The sequence below is a fragment of the Ochotona princeps genome, chromosome 19 (genome assembly GCF_030435755.1).
Source record: "Ochotona princeps isolate mOchPri1 chromosome 19, mOchPri1.hap1, whole genome shotgun sequence".
Lineage (NCBI taxonomy): Eukaryota > Metazoa > Chordata > Mammalia > Lagomorpha > Ochotonidae > Ochotona > Ochotona princeps.
Genome location: NC_080850.1, coordinates 33,054,147 through 33,073,045, shown reverse-complemented (window position 1 = coordinate 33,073,045; position 18,899 = coordinate 33,054,147). Strand labels below are relative to the sequence as shown.

The 18,899-nt window shown below is 47.9% G+C and overlaps 1 protein-coding gene across 2 annotated transcripts in view; it reads right to left on the bottom strand.

Moving 5' to 3' along the window:
- Positions 1-18,899, bottom strand: part of KLHL3 (kelch like family member 3) — a 101,637-nt gene that overhangs the window by 803 nt on the left and 81,935 nt on the right. The window contains exons 8-13 of one of the 2 annotated variants that reach the window (XR_009247154.1): positions 14,161-14,278; positions 13,596-13,793; positions 11,795-11,896; positions 8,718-8,846; positions 5,206-5,346; positions 3,162-3,351 (exon numbers count right to left, since the gene is read on the bottom strand). Coding sequence is in view for 1 of the 2 variants with exons in the window: in XM_004586434.3 (XP_004586491.1) it covers positions 3,162-3,305; positions 5,206-5,346; positions 8,718-8,846; positions 11,795-11,896; positions 13,596-13,793; positions 14,161-14,278 (832 nt within the window). In the remaining variant the exon portion in view is untranslated. The remainder of the gene's footprint in view (positions 1-3,161; positions 3,352-5,205; positions 5,347-8,717; positions 8,847-11,794; positions 11,897-13,595; positions 13,794-14,160; positions 14,279-18,899) is intronic. The other variant, XM_004586434.3, reaches the window with a different exon arrangement.

The following is an 18,899-nucleotide window of genomic DNA, read 5'->3' as shown; positions in this document are numbered from 1 at the left end:
GTTCAGATACTGAAGGCAATGTAGGCACAGGCTGTTTCCCACTTAAAAATGGTTAAGTTTTGTCAAGATACTGAATCATGTGAGCACACTCCCTCACAGCTCCCAGGCTGGTAAGCTCAGCCCACATCATCACACAGACTCATCCAGGATCACAAAGACCCTCCCTCCCAACCTCTTGTGTTTCACTCAGCTTGTCTAGGTCAACACCCTCACTGGAAGCCCAGAGACATATACACAGCTTTAAATCTATAACACTGTAATGGCAACACTGAGTGATTTCTTGTCTGCTTCTAGGGATACAGGAAGGAGCTGTAAAGAGCAGAAGACTGAGTTCTGGAAAACTGAATGGCAAACCTAGCCATGGCACTACTCAAGCTGCACCGTGGCCTTAGGTCTATACATCCTTTTGGGCCCAAGGATCCCTCCAGTGTTAACTTTTCTACTTGGACACACCCTGCAGTATGCCTGGGTTACCGTTTCAGTCAGGTCAAACTCTACTCAGCATCTAAGTTTGAAAATCCATGTTTCAGGCAAAAATCTTTCTGTAATGGACCGAAGCTTTGCTGAAAACATTATAGACTGAGTCCATCAATATCTTTTCTTGCTATCTTCCACTGCAATATTTATCTACTCAAAAACCAGAGGAAAAATGACAGTAAGAGCAAGAAAAAGAGAGAGAGGCAGACAGAAAGATCTCTCATCCATTGGTTCTCTCCCAAGTGGTCACAATAATTGAGTCTGGACCAGGCTGAAAAATAAGAACCAGGAATTTTATCCTAGTCTCTTGTGAGGGGCAGTGACTCAAACATGTGGGCTTCTGCTGCCTTCCCAGGTGCATTAGCAGAAATTTTTATTAGAAGCAGAACAGCTGGGACTCAAACCTACGCTCCCATACAAGACGTAAGCATTGCATGCAGTGATTAATGTACTGTACTACTACACCGACCTCTGTCCTTTACTACAGACACCGACAAGCTTCAGGCTCAGCTTCCCACACTACCTTGCAGCTAAAAATATCACACAACCCACTCCTAGGCAATGCGATGGCAAACGCACGGCTGCTGATGCAGCAATGTTGGCTTGTCCTTGTCCTGTCTAGAATGTTTCTACAAGGGGCGATAGCAGCTACTAACAGAGCTAGCAAATCAGAAAACAGCAAATATCCTCTTCAATGATGGTCTCAACCAGCAGACCAACCCTGGATTTCTTCCCATCTGAAACAAATGCTTTCTCTTCAGATGCTGAATAACACCTAAGCAGCAGGATAGCTACAGTTAAGATACTTACTACAGTCTCAACATATTCCCACAACTACACAGTTTTATGGTTGATGAGGTTGGTAGGACCTGGCTTCATGGGAGAGATTCTACTAACACATCCATTTCCTGTTAATTCTAGGAGACACAGACACATGTAGGTACTACAGAATCTGAGTTCAGACCCAGATGCACTTTCTGATGTTAACAACTCCTGGCTTGTGTTTATGGCTTTTCTTTGACAGTGTAGCATTAAAAAAAATAATAATAAAAAGCAGGCTCTCTTGTTCTTGTTGTTGTTGTTTTGTATAAGCTTTCTCTTTTGATAATAAAGGTAATACATCTTCATTATGAAATTTGGAAAACATAGAACACAAAGAAGACACTCTCTAATCTCATTATATGAAGAGGAAACCACCAACACTTACCTAGACTACTTCCTGGCCTCTGATAATAACCAGTCATTCACTGAAAGGCATCTGTTGCTAGGCAGCCATTGTGCTACCTGTTTTGTGCATATTATCCCATCTCATTCACTTAAGAGCCCTCACAGACTCTGCCCAACTCTATTCTCTGTTACAAAAGAGACAAGTGAGGTTCCACCAGCTTGAATACCTAGCCCAGGAACCCAAGGCTTGTGGCAGAGCTGGGATTCAAATTCAGATATGACTGCAGAATCCATTTCCAGAAGCATAACTATCAACCCCACTGAACTCCACCATGCAACTGAGCTCCCAGGTTACATACAACACTGTGTCCTGCCCACTACAGATTGCTTATTTTCCTTGTGTTAGATGTTAAGTAGTATTTTGGATTTTTCCTGTTATAATCAGTGCTCCAATGAGTATCTTTGTTCATAAATCCTTCCATTTTAGAGCATTAGGTTCTAAGATAATTGACTCTTTCAGTCAACGGATTTGAACACAAGCCTGTGAGTTTGTTATCTTCCCACCTACTTCTGGGAGGGGGCAGACAATGGAGAAAGGGAAATGAAATATTCAACATGAAGATGAAAGTCTCACCATCCACACTTAGCCTCATTAGAGCACATGGGGAACCTGCAAGTGCAAGGTGGGAGTGTGAATCTGTCCCTGATCTAATCCTAGGAAATGCCCTGCTCTTCCGACTACAGCTTCAAAACGGGATTGATGGTGCTGGTTGCACAACTAGCCACAGGAATAGAACTGCTCTACAACTAAAATGATTCTCAAAGTTTTTACAGTTAGTCAAGAAAAAAAATCACAAAAATGTTATAAATGTCCTTCCGAGGGAACAAAGGAATAAATGATGGCACTACAGTGGAAGCCATGTGTTAAAACCATGTGATACAAATGCACTCAAGCTTGAGGCACAACCTTCCTTTAAATCAAAATCAAAGCAAGGAGGACTGAGTAGCAGAAAGGCACTGGGATTGTTGTGTAGATGACATGAGATAACGATTGTAAAACACAGGTGTTCTTGACAGGGGACCACACATTGTCTATTCCATTCCTACACAATCAGACACAAGGCTACATCATGGGTATATGTCTACCTGCCCCCCCCCCCCAGTGACCCCAGGCAGGCCTCAGCTTCCCAATTCCAGTTCTGGAGCCCAAGAATTATATCTGATGGCATCCAGGAACCTTGCACAAAAGAATCCAGGAATGGCAAGGAAATGCTAAAACCTCTTACAGCAACTCAACTGGAAGAGGCTCCTTGGACGGCTATGCTGAGAATTTGGAAGCCACATTTAGGTTCAAACAGGGTAAAGTGCTGATTTTCAGCATCTGTCACAGGCACGGAATGAATGGGAGCTGACCTCTGGACAATAATCTGCCCCCAGGGAAGCAAGCCCAGAGCTTCCCACCCCTCACCCTTTACTCCTCACCCCCAACTCCTGGGTTGGAAAGCAAACACACTGACCTGCATAGCTGCGCCCTGTGCTCATGTTGGTGGGCAGTAGTGTCCATTTGTCGGTGACTGGGTTGTAGTACTCCACTGAAGCCAAGTTGCAGGAGCCGTCATCCCCGCCGACCACATACAGCAGCCCGTTGACTGCACAGACTCCTGGGAATCAGCAGAGGCCACTGGGTAAGACCTTGCAACAGGAGCTCTGGATTGCAGAGGGGATGGGAGGCAGCTCAGGCCAGCCTGGGGCCCCCCTTCTTCACTGGGCTGACTGGGCTCAAGGCAGGAGCACACTGACACCGCCACCTGCTCCTGGGGACAGCCAGCCCTCTCTAACAAAGTCATTTCTCTGACCAGGGATTTCCCATCACTAATGGTCCCACAAGTATTCCCTACTCACTGTAAGTTTGCAAACAATGCTGGGCTCCTCTCTGCCAGAATGCTGCCCGTGGTGTGTGCAGACCTCCCGTGCAGTGCTTGAGCAGGGAATAGGACTACTTGGGGATTTCAAGCACACTGCTCCTTTTCTGCACTTAAGCGTTTGCCTGATGGCCCCTACTTTCCACCTGTATCGTGTTTGTGACTTCTTTATAGAATCAGATTTTAAACCCACACTCAATTCCAGAGTGATGCTTTCCCTTGCACCCTCATGATGGAGTGGGCTAGCTGTGGGAGCAGGGACTCGTGAAGCAAGCACCGAAGATCAGGAAATGTAGCCATTGTTCCCCAGGACTTTAAGTGGCTATAACCCAATATGTTATGTGCTGCTTCAAATTAGATGCAGGACTGAAGATGCTCCAAAAGAAATAATGGTGACCAGTGGTGAAGGCTCAGGCACTGCAACACTGGGAAGAGCATAAAGCAAACCACCCTCTTGCTACTCTGCAGCATACACGGCCCCTCTGGCTTGAAGTTCCACTCATGGCCTTCTTCTCTACAGAAATCACTGAGATCACATGTACTGATGGAGCTATGAGGGCTATTTATAAGAACCCAGCCTAGAAAACATGGAAGTAACATACGTGTCCAATAGGAGGTTGCTTATTTCTTAAGTTGTTTTTTATTATTTCATGATACAGTTGATTGCTTATTTAAATTATGATACAGCCATTTAAAATATCACCTAAATACATTTAGTGCTACAATCAGACATTTGTGAACGATTTTAAGATAGATTTTAAAAGGCAGAGTACACTGTGATTCCACCTGTGTTAATAAGAAAATGAAAATATATACATATAAACGTCTGTATTCACACATATTAACACCTAAACTTAAAACTCTCAGCCTCTAGATCAACTAGATGCTTCAGGTCCTATAATCCTTCACTCAAAGGACTTAAAACCAGCTGCCGAGTCTATAAGTCAGCCACGAACGAGTTTAGCAAACAGGTAATATGAGAATTGAGGACATAAATCTTCCCAAGCATCACCTTTCTTTCTAGCCAGAAAGCAAAGCTAAACCAACACTTTCTTAGAGTGAAGAGGCAGAAGCAAGGTATACTGACACAGGACATGCCCCCCACCCCAGGGCAAAGTTCTAAAAGGAACAGGCTTTACAGGCCTCATGCTCCAGAAGAGAGGAGCCTAAGTACCCACAGGAAGGAATAAGGGATGGGGGGAAAGAGGAGGCTGAAGGGCAGAGAAGGGCACAGTGGAAGAGCTCCCATTGTCCCTGCAAAGGAAATTGGTTCCATGGGAAGGGAGAGGGACCCCTAGCCAGGTAGTGGTAAAGATGACATAACCAAGGGCCCTAGGCTGGCCTGTGTCAGCACAGTGCTGGGCTCAACCTAGCAACACCGTGAATGGGGGCGCTGGTGTCAAGGAGGGCTTTTCTGGATTGTCCTCCACTAGTGGAGGAGGTAGCCCTCTACAAAGATACACGAGACCTCTGGCCAATTCTTGGGGTCCCAAGCTCTCCCTTTCTCTATTCTGTTCAGGACACAAGCTCAACCCTGAACCCTGAAGTCTCTCCCGTCACTCTCCTCTTCAGAACCAGTGTCTGTAGGAAGAAAAGACCCCTAAAACTGAAGCAGGGGAGCAGAGAATAGCTGCATTACCTGCATTGCGCCGGCACATGTTCATGTCTGCCACCTGCTTCCAGGTGTTTGTTCCAGGATCGTAAACCTCAACACTCTTCCTCACTAGGGGCCCGTCGTGCCCACCTGTAGCATAGAGTTGTCCGCTGAGCACCCCAACTCCTGAAAGGCAGAGCACAGTGTTCTAGCCTCAGGCTGCCTGGAGTCACTAGAAACCAGGAGGTCAGGTCCCAATCCCTGGGTGACATTCCTGTTAGGGGGTGAAGGGTGGGTGACTGCTGTTTTGTGTTCCTGGATCTCAGTATTTCCATCTGTGGGCAAACACCTGGACCCTTGCCCACCTTCTCTTAAGCCTGAAAACTGGGAAGACCTGCGACACTAGAGACAGTGTGACCCCATTTCTGCTCAAGTGGCACAAATACACACACACACACGGGGAGCCAAAAGCCACAAATACATATATATACATATATATATATATATACATACACATATATATACATACACATATATATACATATATATACATATAAATACATATATATATATATATATATATATATATATATATATATATATATATATATACTGAATACAAGTTCCTCTTGGGCGGTAAAACATAAGTTCCTCCTTGCGTCTATACTGCCTAATTTTCCTGCAGGGCATATTTACCAATATATTATAAGAATAAATATAAAGATAATATAAACATAAGATACCTGAGCTGAGTGCCTCACTGAAAACTTACAAACCCTTTCACATGAGGCAAGGACATACATGCCCCCAGAGGAGCCTTGGGATACCCAGAAACAGAAAACAGCCTGTCCCTAACTTGCCCTTAGTCTTTGCACCTGAAAAGGGAAGATGACTCCAAGGAGGGACCACGGGAGGTCTGTACCATGACCTGCTGAGGCTTGTTTTGAAAACCCAGATTCTTGGGCCCTGCACCATGGCCTAGCGGCTGAAGTCCTCACCTTGAAAGCCCTGGGATCCCATATGGGCGCCGGTTCTAATCCCGGCATCTCCACTTCCCATCCAGCTCCCTGCTTGTGGCCTGGGAAAGCAGTAGAGGATGGCCCAGAGCCTTGGGCCTTGCACCCGTGTGGGAGACCTGGAGGAAGTTCCTGGCTCCTGGCTTCGGATCGGTGTAGCACCAGCCGTTGCGGCTCACTTGGGGAGTGAATCATCGGACAAAAGATCTTCCTCTCTGTCTCTCCTCCTCTTTGTATATCTGACTTTGCAGTAAAAATAAATAAATCTTTAAAAAGAGAGACAGAGAAGAAAAACCAGATTCACATGTCACTGGGCAATGGAACTAAGCTCCCTCAGGTGACTGGGACCTGTAGCCAGAGTCAGACCCAACCAGGCACTGGATTTGTAGAATAAGAACTTTGTATACAAAGGACTGTGTCAGCCTTGTCCGTGTTTGCCTCCCTGTACCCAACAGTCACAGTTCTCAGCAGAAACTGTTAAAAATGACCCATCTAGGTAAAGCCCTTCCAGCAACTATGCCTGTAGTCTGTGGTTTCCAAGTTTCCTGAAACTAACAGCAGATGGCGCTGTGGTATCAACAATGGCCATCCAATCCTCCAGCATCTCCCAAAATTCAGGGAGGCTTCCAAAGTTTCCTGGCCTTCCCTTCCATGTGGTCAGCAGGAGTTAGCATCCTGGTCTAGAGATGGTCTCCTCTTCCCCCTAAGCATATTCTGGCATTACCTCCCCTGCTAAGGAAGCAGGCAAGCCTGCTGAGGACACTGCTGCCTCCTCAATTCTATGCCTACCCTCTGGTCTCAACCTCCAACATTCATGTGTACCCTGGGCTGCAGGGGTTCCTGGCACTTCAGAAGACCTTACAGAGTCAGAAGCCAGGGCCCTGGGGCTACAGCTGTTCAGCCACCCAAACACACTCACCACAAGTATGTAGGATCCAAACTGAGAGGTCAGACTTCCTGAATGCTAGCAGAACACTAGAAGGAAAGGCTGGCTGAGTGCCTGAACCCAGGCTCTGGCAGTGATGTAATGAAAGGTATCAGCCACTGTCTGTGTGTCTCCCAGGACACGGCTGGCAGAGGTGCCCCATTCAGGGCCTCCAGCCAGGGTGAGAGGCAGTGAAGTTCACCCAGTAACAACTACACAGGCAGCTTAGCAGCCCCAGAAGCTGTAGTTTCTGAAGGCAGCACCACTGGCAGGGAGCAGCTGGAACTTCCTAAAGCTCCCCACTGTCTGCCTCGCTGGCTCTCTGTCCTCTTCTCGGTGTCCTGGAGACCTAAGTGCTCACCCTTGTGTCTCAAGCCACAACAGAGGATTTATAGAAAGCACAAGACTCAAGAAACCAAAATTACTAAAAGAGTTTTACGAAGGGAAAAGAATCATGTGATTTTTGTGTTTGTTTGAATGAGTGTGTCCTTAGGAAGCCTCTACTGCCACCCAATCACTCCACATCTGAGGAGTCAGAGGCAGAGAGGGGCAAAGGGCGAGCCTCGCTAAGACCTGCACAGGCATGCCCCCCCCAGAGCAGCATTTCAGACAGAAACACTTGCTCCTTGCAAATGTCTGTTTCTGTTACTTATGAGCACACCAAGGTTTAGACATCATCCCAAGTAGCCTAATTTCTAAGGAATGCTGAGGAAGTAGTAATGGATTTGGTAAAAAGAGATCACAATCTCCAAACTACAACAAAAAAGGTATGATACTGTGGGGAAATCTCACTGTGACTTCCCTTTCCAGAAGTAAAATGAGCTTTCCAGCAGGCCCAGCCTAGGAACCAGTGGCCACCAATCACAAGAACTGGCAGTGCAGGGCCAGGGTCCAAGGCCTCTGCCTGCCTCCCAGACGCTTTCCTTTGTGCCTGTGAGATGATGGGGGAGACACGGCGGCGGGGAGCGCTGCTGTTCCAATTCTCAAAAAAAAACACCCTAGAGTGGAGGGTCTTCCCACAGGGCAGCCACTTGGGAAGCCACTCTCCGTCATGCTGGGGATGGGATGGGAGTGAGGGATGGTGGTTCATCGCTTTCAGCTTGCCTCTTGGCCCCAAGATCAAGACAGGCAAGCCCAGCTCTGGCCCCTGAGTAGCACGGACTCCAGGGCTCATCCTACTGCTTCAGAGCAATGGGACTCTAACAATTTGGGAACAGGAAAAGCTGACTTTGCAGAAAGAGTTCTAACTTTGCTGCTTACTGACCTTGAGTGAATTACTGGGCCCTGCACCCCTGGTGAATGGAGTCACTATTGGGTCTGCCTTTGGGGGGGCTGAAGTGAGGATTCGGTTGACAGAGTTAGAGTGGGTGCTTATTACGACAGCGACAGCACCTGCAATACAGTGTTCATTTTGCAGAGCTGTGACCTCCTCCACAGAGACAGAAGGAATTTCCTAGCAAAGGAGTACCCTGGGAATGGTCTCTAGCTGCAACAATGCCAGTGGGATGACACACAGGAAAGGCAAAGAAGGAGATAAACAAGGCAGATGTCGGCCTGCATTCAATACCCACCTGTGAGCAAAAGAGACCCTGTGTGCAGCAGAGGCTCCCTCATACCTGCACCACTGCGGCGAGTGCTCATGTCCGCTACATAGATCCACTCGTTGGTCGCTGGGTTGTACTGCTCCACGGTACTCAGGCACTGGCGGGATGCCCCATCATAACCCCCGACAGCATACAGCTTCCCTGCAACAGACCAAGTGGCTGAGGGTGGGGCTATGGACACTGGCACACAACTGGAGCTCAGCTGATGCTCCATCTTAAACCCACTGGGGCTCAACCAGTGTTGTGGGACCCTTCTTCCAGGGGGATCAGAAATTTATTTCTCAGCCAGGGAAGTATCCCACATGGTCCCCAGTCATAGGCAAACAGGTCGGCTTTCTGGCCAAAAGCTCACAACAACAAATAGGATTAAACCTGGAATAATATTCACCAGTGAGAACCTACAGCCTCTCTTAGCCCTGATAACTATCCACCCCCTGGGTGACTGGTGGGCAGAGCCTGTGAAAGGCATGTTCACTGCGCAGCCTGAATTGGGGAGGCTGGAATGTTTTTACAGAGCACACTGTGACCTGAGCCACACACAAGAACCCTGAGGTATCAACAGCTTCTATTTTTTAAGTAAAAATACCTTCAAGCTGCTATCTAAGAGCATCATTTCTGCCTGAGGCTGGAGACAGGGAGTGAGGCTGAACAACGGAGAAGAAAATTGGCATCTGGGCTGTCCCAGAGCAGATTCAAATATTCAACTAAGTCCTACAGTGCAGTGTGACAGTCTCGGGCCTTGGGGGGCTGGGGAAAAGAAGCCTGCCTACCTCACTTGGGGACCCTCAGACCAGTGGGGGGCCTGGAATGATAACAAGGATCCGGAACACAGGCTGTACACTGAATCACCATGGCCACATGCAAATCCACTTCACAGGATGACTTCACCCGTAGGTTTGTGATATCCCCATGGAGACAGCAGGGTACATCCGGCAGGTGAAAATTACACAATTGTTCTGTGTCAGGAAGATTCTTGGATTCAACACTGAGCCTGGTTGTGCTTTCTGCCTCAGAGTCCTCTCAACTGAACTTCCTGAAAGAAAGTGATGACCCGTCCCCGGTCTCGGTCTGGCTTAAGTCAAGGACAAAGGACAGGCATAGCTCCTCGCAGAACAGCCACACACATGATGTGTGCTGGCTCACAGGAGATGCTCTCTAAAAAACACACTGGGCTGTCGGGGAGCTGCTTCCACTCTGACCCTCGCTGCCTCTGCTCCTGAAGAGGAACTCTTTGAGGGACCTGATAGCAAGTGACCCTGACTTCCTCCGCTTTCTTAGCTGCATCCAACAGCACAGTCACAATCACAAACTGAAGCGAGTGGGGAGGCAGGCCAGACAGCGTGGAGAACTCCACCGATGAGGCCATGGGGAAGCACAGGCCGCCCAAGCTCCTTCCTCAACACTCTCACCAAAACCACAAATGGGAGCTCTGCGGCCACAGGGTGCCCACAGAGGGCGAGATCAGCACATTCCCAGTGTGCCTCGCCTACACACACAGGGTGTGCCAAGGATGATGCCTTCCCACTCGCGGCAAAACACGACCAGCATTCAGGCACCTCTGCTAACCCACAGCATGTGTCAGGCCTGTGGCACTGGGTTTCTCCTTGAGACTACTCAGAGGGATCTGCTATTTTTAACCCTTAGTCTACTGTTTAGTATTTCTGGCTAAGAAACCAGGGAGAAAAGGGAAGGTGGCTAGACAGAAGCCTTAAATTTTGCAGACTAACCAGTTTCTGTTCCACCAAGAATATCAACTGGCAAGAGCAATTTTAACTTGACACGAAGATAGCACCCTTGCATTCAGACAACTTAATATGCCAAGGCAGTATCACTACAGACTGAGAAGAGCAGCAAGAGAAAAGAATCTTCCTACTCACAAATGAAGTGTGCAAACAAGTAGGTGTATGTGAGAATGAGTGTGTGTGACTGTGAATGTGTATGTGTGTGAGTATGAGGGTGTATGAGTATGAATGTGTAAGTGTGAGTATGAGCATGAGTGTGTGAGTATGAGCATGACTGAGTGCGAGTATGAGTGAGAGTGTGAGGATGAGCATGACTGAGTGTGAGTATGAGTGAGAGTGTGAGTATGAATGAGTATGAGTGTGAGTGTAAGTGTATGAGTGTGAGTATGAGTATGTGTGTGACTGTGTATGAGTGCAAGTGTGTATGAGTGTGAGTATGAATGTGAGTGTGAATGTGTGAGTGTGTGAGTATATAAGTTTGAATGTGAACATGTGTTTAAGTGTGTGAGTGTGTGTATGTTTAAATCAACAACTCTTCCAGCTGAAGCGTTATAACAGGACAGGTGAAGAAATTAGGGTTGACCTGCAAACTATACAATTTTAGTTCAAGTAATTTTCTATGCGTTAATGCGGGTATTCATGCCTGCTTGCTAACGCCTGCTGTTTGGCATGTGCAGCATAGTCATAGAGCTGGACTCCAGGGCTGACACTGCTGTCCACTGTCCTGAGGGGCGCATCATTTTCTCTCTCCAGGACTCAGTCTCTCCATCTGAAGAGTGGCGATAATCTGGGTCCTGTTTGTCTCCTTCAGAAGGATTTCAGGAACAGAACGAGACTGGATGCAAATGTTCTTTACAAACTGACTGTGCCCAAGATCTTATCCCACATGACACTCCCAACTGGAAGAGGCCTCAACCACCAACCAACACTGCAGAGACAGTCATCAGACTTGGGAAGAGGAACTAACATGAACATGAAAACAAAACTCACTAACACAGTGACAGCAGCCTTGGCAGCACAACAGCCCTGGTTTACATGCGGATTCCAGATCTGCTAGCTTTCTTTCCCTCGACAACCTTTAGCAGAGCTGCAAGTAGCCAAGGTCACAGGCCTGCATTTCCCTTCCCACTGCCCGCAACCTAGCTCAGACAGGTGTTAGCACTCAGCCAGGGGCTTCGCCTTGCTGAGTCTTGACTTTTCCTCATTACTCAACAAGGACCCTGGCGCTAAGAGTCGTGCCATGCAGTTTGGGGCAAGACAGAGGGAATCTCAAGCAAGCTACTGGATGGAGAAAAAAGGTCCAGGTGCTGGGGCAGGGAGTGGCTACCACCCGAGGCTGCCACTTACCTTCCACTACGCCCACACCCACACTGCTCCGCCGTGTATTCATTGGGGCCACAAAGAACCACTCGTTGGTCTTGTAGCTGTAGGCTTCCACTGACGCCAGGCCTGGGAGACAGGAGACTCTTTGAGTTTCCTATGGTATCAGGCCTCAGCCCACTGTGAGAATCAGTGAGGATGAGGGTAAAGTCCAATCCTGGGCTAGCAACCCAGAGGCATGGCTCAGCGCCAGCCCTGCCTTGGGAGCAGCTGGTGGTGACTGCGTGACACACACCTGTACTGCCCCATGGTGGGACCACTGAGACTTGATTCAAAGGGTGGGCTATAAGATCTTGAAACTCACAAAATGGAATGCTGCGATTCCAAGGAAAAACCTGAAGCTGCCTAAGTCAACACCTATGCCAACCCCTTGGAAAGGAAAAATCTTACCTTCCAGGACTCCCTTGCAGCCAGGGAAGACTGAGTCAACTGAGCTCTAAGTGGAGGTCTGGTGGGGGTTTCAAGAATAGCCTTTGCTTTTCTGATATAGGGGACACTCCTTCCTGCTTCTTTACTACCTGGAACTCAAACGGATTAGGTGGGGCTGTAATAGCTATCAGGTTCTTTAAACAGTGGGACCAAGTCAGAAATTACTGAGAAATGACTTCTTTTTCAGAAATAAAACAATGTCCTTCATTTTTTAAAGCTATAGTCGAGTCAGGTTTTATGCTTATAACCCCAAATAATTCCTCAAAGGAACAATGCATCACAACCTTTTTGTTCTCTTTATGTCACACTCACTAAAGGTACTATCCAGAGGGGCTGAAGACCCCAAAGTTTATTTGAGGCGGACAAAGAGAAAGCTGAGAAAGACCATCAGTTACGATGAGAACAACAACAATTCAGAAAAGAAAAAATATATATACTGTTCTTCATCTCCCTGGAAGTCGAAGTATACAGATGTCATTTAACAGAGTTACTGTCTGCGAAGATATCGACCTGGTGATATGAGTAGGCTGGAGATCTGCTCTCCAAGCCCATGTCCACTAATGGCTTCCGCTTGGCATTCTGAAGCTGGGTCAAACAGAAAACGACAACACAGCCTTGCAAAGTCTCAGGGCCAGCAGGACCATGGCAGAGGGAGCAGCCCAGTCCCTGCCACATCTGGAGCCAGGTCTCTTCCAATGACAGACTCACGTCCCTCTTCTGTCCAGTGGAGGGTAAAGTGTCCTGAAGCCCCTTGCACCTAAGCATGCTTGCTCTCTCTCTCTCTCTTTTTTCCCAACAGCACAGCCACCATCAAAGAATGATTTTATTTGAAAGGTAGAGTGATACAGAGAGAGAGATCTTCTACCTGGTTCACTTTCTAAATGGCTGCAATGGCCACGACTGTGCCAAGTCAAAGCCAGGAGCTAGAAACTCCAGCAAGTTCTCCTACGTGAGTGTCAGGGACTCAAATAGTTGGCCCACCATCTGCTGCCTTCCCAGGTACACTGCCAGGGAGCTCGATGGAATACAGGGCAGTTGGGACTGGACTCCAGCCAGTAGTTCCATATGGGAAAGCAGCATTGCAAGAGGCAACCTAAACTGACCCCTAACAAGAGAAAGGAACTCTTCTGAGTGGAGATCCTTCTTAGATCCCTAGAAACCACAGTGTGTGGGTCTGGTTCTGGCACCAAAAGTTGGGTAAGGAGGGAGGATGAGTATGCTCCTGGGGCAATAGATACAAAAGCACAAAGATATTGCCTAAGAACGGGCTGGACGCAGCAGGGTTAAGTGGCGGACATGTCCAAGGCTGGGAGAGGGGGTAGACATGACTTGGACCTACCAGTGCTGCCGTCAAAGCCCCCTACGGCGTAGAGCAGGTCGTTGAGGACTGCTGCACCCAGCGTGCTCCGGCGCTCCTGCATGCTGGCAATGGACGTCCACTGGTCCTTCACACCATCATATACATCCACAGTCCGCACTCGCAGTGAGCCATTAAACCCGCCCACTGCATACACGTGGCCAGCCATGAACACCACACCTGTGGCACAGGAAACTGAGGTATCAAAGATTGGGGCAGCTGAGAGGGGATGCAAGTACGCACAGGAAGGCTCACCACAAGAAACAATCTCAAACTTTAGGTTTCTGGGAGTGATAATGGGCTCACTGGGTTGCTTTTAATATTTGCTTCTCTAATTTTATTAATTCAAACAAGTAATTGAAGTACTTTAAATCCCAAGCACCTCAGAGCTGACTTTAGACAGGGCAGCCCAACACTGTGCAGCTGGACAAGGGAAGGGTGCCTGAAACGCACAGGCAAAGCCTGCAGGACTTCCAGCACAGGGAGGAGGCTGGCTGACTGGGGAAAGGCAGCTTGTGGAACTGAACCGGAAGGCGGTGCTGCTCACCTGCTCTGCATCTCCTGGATGGAAGCTCAGCTATCTGATCCCAGCGGTCCTCTTCGAAATCATAGCACTCCACGCTACGAATTGCCTTAGGTGCCTGGCCGCCAACCACAATCATGACCTCCAGAGAGATAAGTGGGCATTAGCTATATCTCCCACAACCAGATTAGTGTGTGACCAACTCCTGGAACTTCCCATGGTCACAGCCAGAGTCTGTGGGTGATCTGCAAGTCCATACTACAGAGCTAAAGACACGCAGATGTCACCTCCTCATCACTCACACGTGTGTGTATGTATAGCTATTCAACACACATCTCCTGGTAGAAATACAATAGGAAGGCACTGGCTTTCCAAATCACCCAGAGTGATTCTGTGGGGGAGGGTGTGAAGCTCCTTAAGGTATCTTCTGCAACCTCAGGATCCTCAAGGATTGGGGGGGGGTGGGGAGTAAATTATATCAAGATAAATGAATATATTTTAGAAAAGAATATTCAATTTGGACGCATTTTTTAAATAAAATCATTACTCAAAAATATGTCTGAATGCCTAGACTACAAAAGGCACTTGTTCACTGCAATGTGGGGAAAAACTGTGAAACACTGCTGTGAGGCAGGTACCATTTAACGGGTAATGTTCTGAAAAACAGCACCAGCGCACTATTCCCACAGAAGCATGCTGTCACTCATCCCACAACTCTTCTGAGGCAGAGATGAACATCCTCACTGGCAGGGGAGGAGAGTCAAGCTCAGAGAACATTTCAAATGGTCTAAGGTCGCACAGCTCAGAGGGACAGAATGAAGATGGAGACACGCATCTACCTCACGCAAGGAAGAGGCTGGCCCCACCCCATCCTGCTCTAGAGACATGATCTGGACTAAACAGCTTGCCGCATCTGTGTCTGTCAAACTGCAGCTCCAATTTCATTCCTGGGTCATGAATTCAACTTTAAAGGGTTGTAACCAGCACACTTTGAATAGCACAGCAAAGGAAATATCATGTAAGGATGTTATTTCATGAAATAGTTGATCTGGCTATTCACATCTGTGTGATAATCATTGAAACTATCATTTGCTTGCTTTCCTGAGTGGAAAGGGGTGGAAGTCACTACCAGGTAATATCATCCCAAGAACTTGATCATTACCTGCAGCCTTTGGCTCTCAAAAAATCAGTATGCATCAATCCTCTGGAAGCTTTCTAAGAACACAAAACGCTGGGCCCTGGCCCCAGAATGTTTGACTCAGCAGGTCTAGAGAAAGGCCAAAAACCTGCCTTTTAAACAAGTTCCCAGGTGAGGCTGTTGCTCTGTTTAGGATTCACCACTCCTAACTCATAGCCTGTAAAGATTTTCTGATGAGGTGCCATTCGCCATTTTTGCCATTATGAGGAATGGTCCCTATTACTTTCCTACAAACATTGTGGGGAGAAGAGAATGATACTTCAAACCAGAATAAACTGGCAGGAGTTTGCACCCCAGGTGAACACTACCTACCAGATGGGCAGCAAAACCAGAGCTGATGTCAGACCATTGCTCAAGCTCAAGCCCTGACGGTCCGGTTCCAAACTTCAGCTCACTCAATGCCCATGTGGGCAGACACTGGTCTTGAGTTGTCTGTGACCTCATGTGGGTGATCGCCATCCAGGACTCAGCAGTCAGACTCCACCTCCAAAGCAGGACGCGCATCACAGGCTCGAGCCGCAGCTGTTGCTGCTGCCCTGGACACAGACATTCTGCATGCGACCTTCCTGCGTGACTCAGCTCAGAGGGTTCACTGCTCTGGGTCAAGAGCAGCCCTTTTCAGGGACAGTCTGAACTCTGCACTACTCCCCATCTGTGATTCTTTACTTGCTCAGGCATTTCAAAACGTGCACAATGCTCTGAGACGAAGAACTGTGAGGCACGGACAGGACCGTCAGCTTTGGAGGGAGCTCAAGGCGGTAAGGAGCAGCAGGGCACGTGCTGCCTTGCTCAGAGGTGTAAGCAATCCTGTATTCACGGAGGGTCTTGCAAGAAACCACCACATAGGAGCGCTGCTCCTACCACTGTGTGTCGGTCACACAGAGTGCAAAGAATAAATGTCCTACCCTGAATATTAACAGATGGTTGTTTCCATAGATACCTGATCTTAACAACCAATTAGAAAACATGAGTACTCCCCAAAGTCTATGTGTATTATGCCTGAGAAATTACAAACTGTCAGCTACTTAAGAAGGCCAACAGGATATTAGAGCAAACAGAAAGTTGAACCAGTTGCTCCTGTAAGTCCTCGTTTTTTGTTTTTTGTTTTTTTTTTTTTTTAAGATTTATTTTATTTTTATTACAAAGTCAGATATACTGAGAGGAGCAGAGATAGAGAGGAAGCGGAGCTGCCGGGACCAGAACCAGCAGCCATATGGGATCCCGGCGCATTCAAGGCGAGGACCTTAGCCACTAGGCCACGCCGCCGGCCCTGTTGTTGTTTTTTAATGATTTATTTATTTTTATTGAAAGGTGGATATACAGAGAGGAGGAGAGACAGAGAGAAAGTTCTTCCATCCAATGATTCACTCCCCCAAGTAACCGCAATGACTGGAGCTGAGCCAATCCCAAGCCAGGAGCCAGGAGCTCTTCCAGGTCTCCCACGCGGGTGCAAGGTCCAAGGCCTTGGGCCGTCCTAAATTGCTTTCCCAGGCCACAAGCAGAAAGCTGGATAGGAAGCAGGGCTGCCAGGATTAGTACTGGCACCCATATGGGATCCCGGGTGTGCAAGGCGAGGACTTTAACCACTAAGGCGAGGACTTTAACCACTACGCTATCGCGCCGGGCCCACATCCTCGTTTTACATTTCCATAAAATTCAAGCCCAAGAAGTTAAGTGGGCCTATTTCTTTCTCCGATTCTCTTAATCCCTAGTTTAAGTAAAGATTTATGATGCCTTTAATAGGTGTCACTGAATCAACGTCCATACATTTAATGATTTCAATTCGTAACATTTATCCCACAAGGTAGGCCAGGGCAAGAACTATCAGTAGTATGGGAAGCACAATACACTAAAGAAGCAGTCCCAGCTGAGCAATCATGCCACACTGGACGTGGGTAAAATTACTCTAGAACTGCAACGTGCTTGCCAATTTTGCAGGGGGTCTCAGAGTCTGGATCACAGATCTCACTGGTGTCTGTGTCAAAGTCCACAGAGATGATCATGAATGGAGTGTTCTGCTTGACCGTAGGGGCGAGCAGGGCTCCACTGAGGCAGTCGGTTATTAGTCCCCGAGGAAAGGCAAAGGCTGTTTGCTTTAGGTCTATTAATGAGACAACAAAAACGCTATCTGATTTCTTAGGAAGGCAAGTTTCCTCCCCACATAACAAGCGTTTAAATAAACACATAACATTCTTTCACACACATGACACTGATTCTACACACTGGGCTTGTGGGGTTGAACACATGTTGGTCTCTCCTTGCTAAAATGACACCACACCATGTTGGAGAGTCACTAGGCTCCAGATTCCAACCAGGGAAAGGGACAGAGCTTTGCAGCCTTTGTGTAGATCCAAACACTGACCCTGGCCTTAGGACCACATATGTCACTAAAACCTCCACTGGCAGGAGAACAACCTGGCTCTGCACACATTTCCCATCAGGCAAGAACAGAGTGGGTGTCCAAACTCTCTTCCATGGCCGGCGAGCTGGGCAGGAGGTAGGCCCAGCCAGTCGGTCCCTCGGGCCAGGGCAGGAAGCCAGAGTCTCTCTTACCCTGGTGCGTGGGGCCGCAGGGCTAACACCGAAAGTCATCCGGAGGAGCATGCTGAGGTCGAGCCCGAAGACTTGTCCAAGCAGGTTCCAGAGCAACAGGTGCTCCAGACAAGTACTGACAACCCCGTGCAGAGACAAAGGAGGTCTGAGAACCAGCGAAGGGTGAGACCCATGCGGACAGCAGGAAAAACAATGGGCTTTATAGCCAGACACATCTGGGCTCAGATGTCAGCCCACTCACTAATTAGCTGTCTGACAGCAGGCAAGAAAGGCACTTCATCTTGTTAGCCTCATTCTCATCACCTCACTTATCAGCAAAATGGGATGTTTCTCTGATATGGGAGTCAGGAAGCTTAAACAAATAAAACTACTTGGCACAGTGCTCAGTAAGTAGTAAACACTAAATGTTAGCTTTTGTTATTAGCTCAACACCAGCATCATTATTTTTGTTTAAGACAATTACTATGAACAAAGCTGATGTCTAATAAGTGGTAGAAAATGGGCCTGTGAGTTTATGGATGATCCCATGAGCAATGACGGGACTTGTCAGGATCCTAAGTGTTTGCCAGGGTATAGACCATACTGGAAAAAGATGAGAGGGCAGTCTACTCATTCCACCGACACTGCTGCTTTCAGCGCCACCTATTGAAATCAGGATGGCCCAACTTCAAAGACAGGTCATCCACTCCCAGTGCAAATGGCCTGAAAGTCGCATTTTTTAAGGTGCTGAACAGAAATACCAACTAAACTGGAATCACGGTGAAAACTGCTGGGTTCATTACATTTCCAAAAAGTTTTATTTGAACCTTCCTGGAAGCACATCTGTCTACTTCTGTGCAGAACAGGGCCTATGTGGGAGGGTTCCTGGCGGCTGGGAGCAGCCTCTACTTGTCCATGGCATCCTAACTTCAGTGAAAGTGCTTAGTGGTGAACGTGTGGGAACTGCTCTGGCCTGAATGTGTCAGAGTGATGTGTGCAGCACCAGCTCCCAACAAACATCCTGACTAGCCTC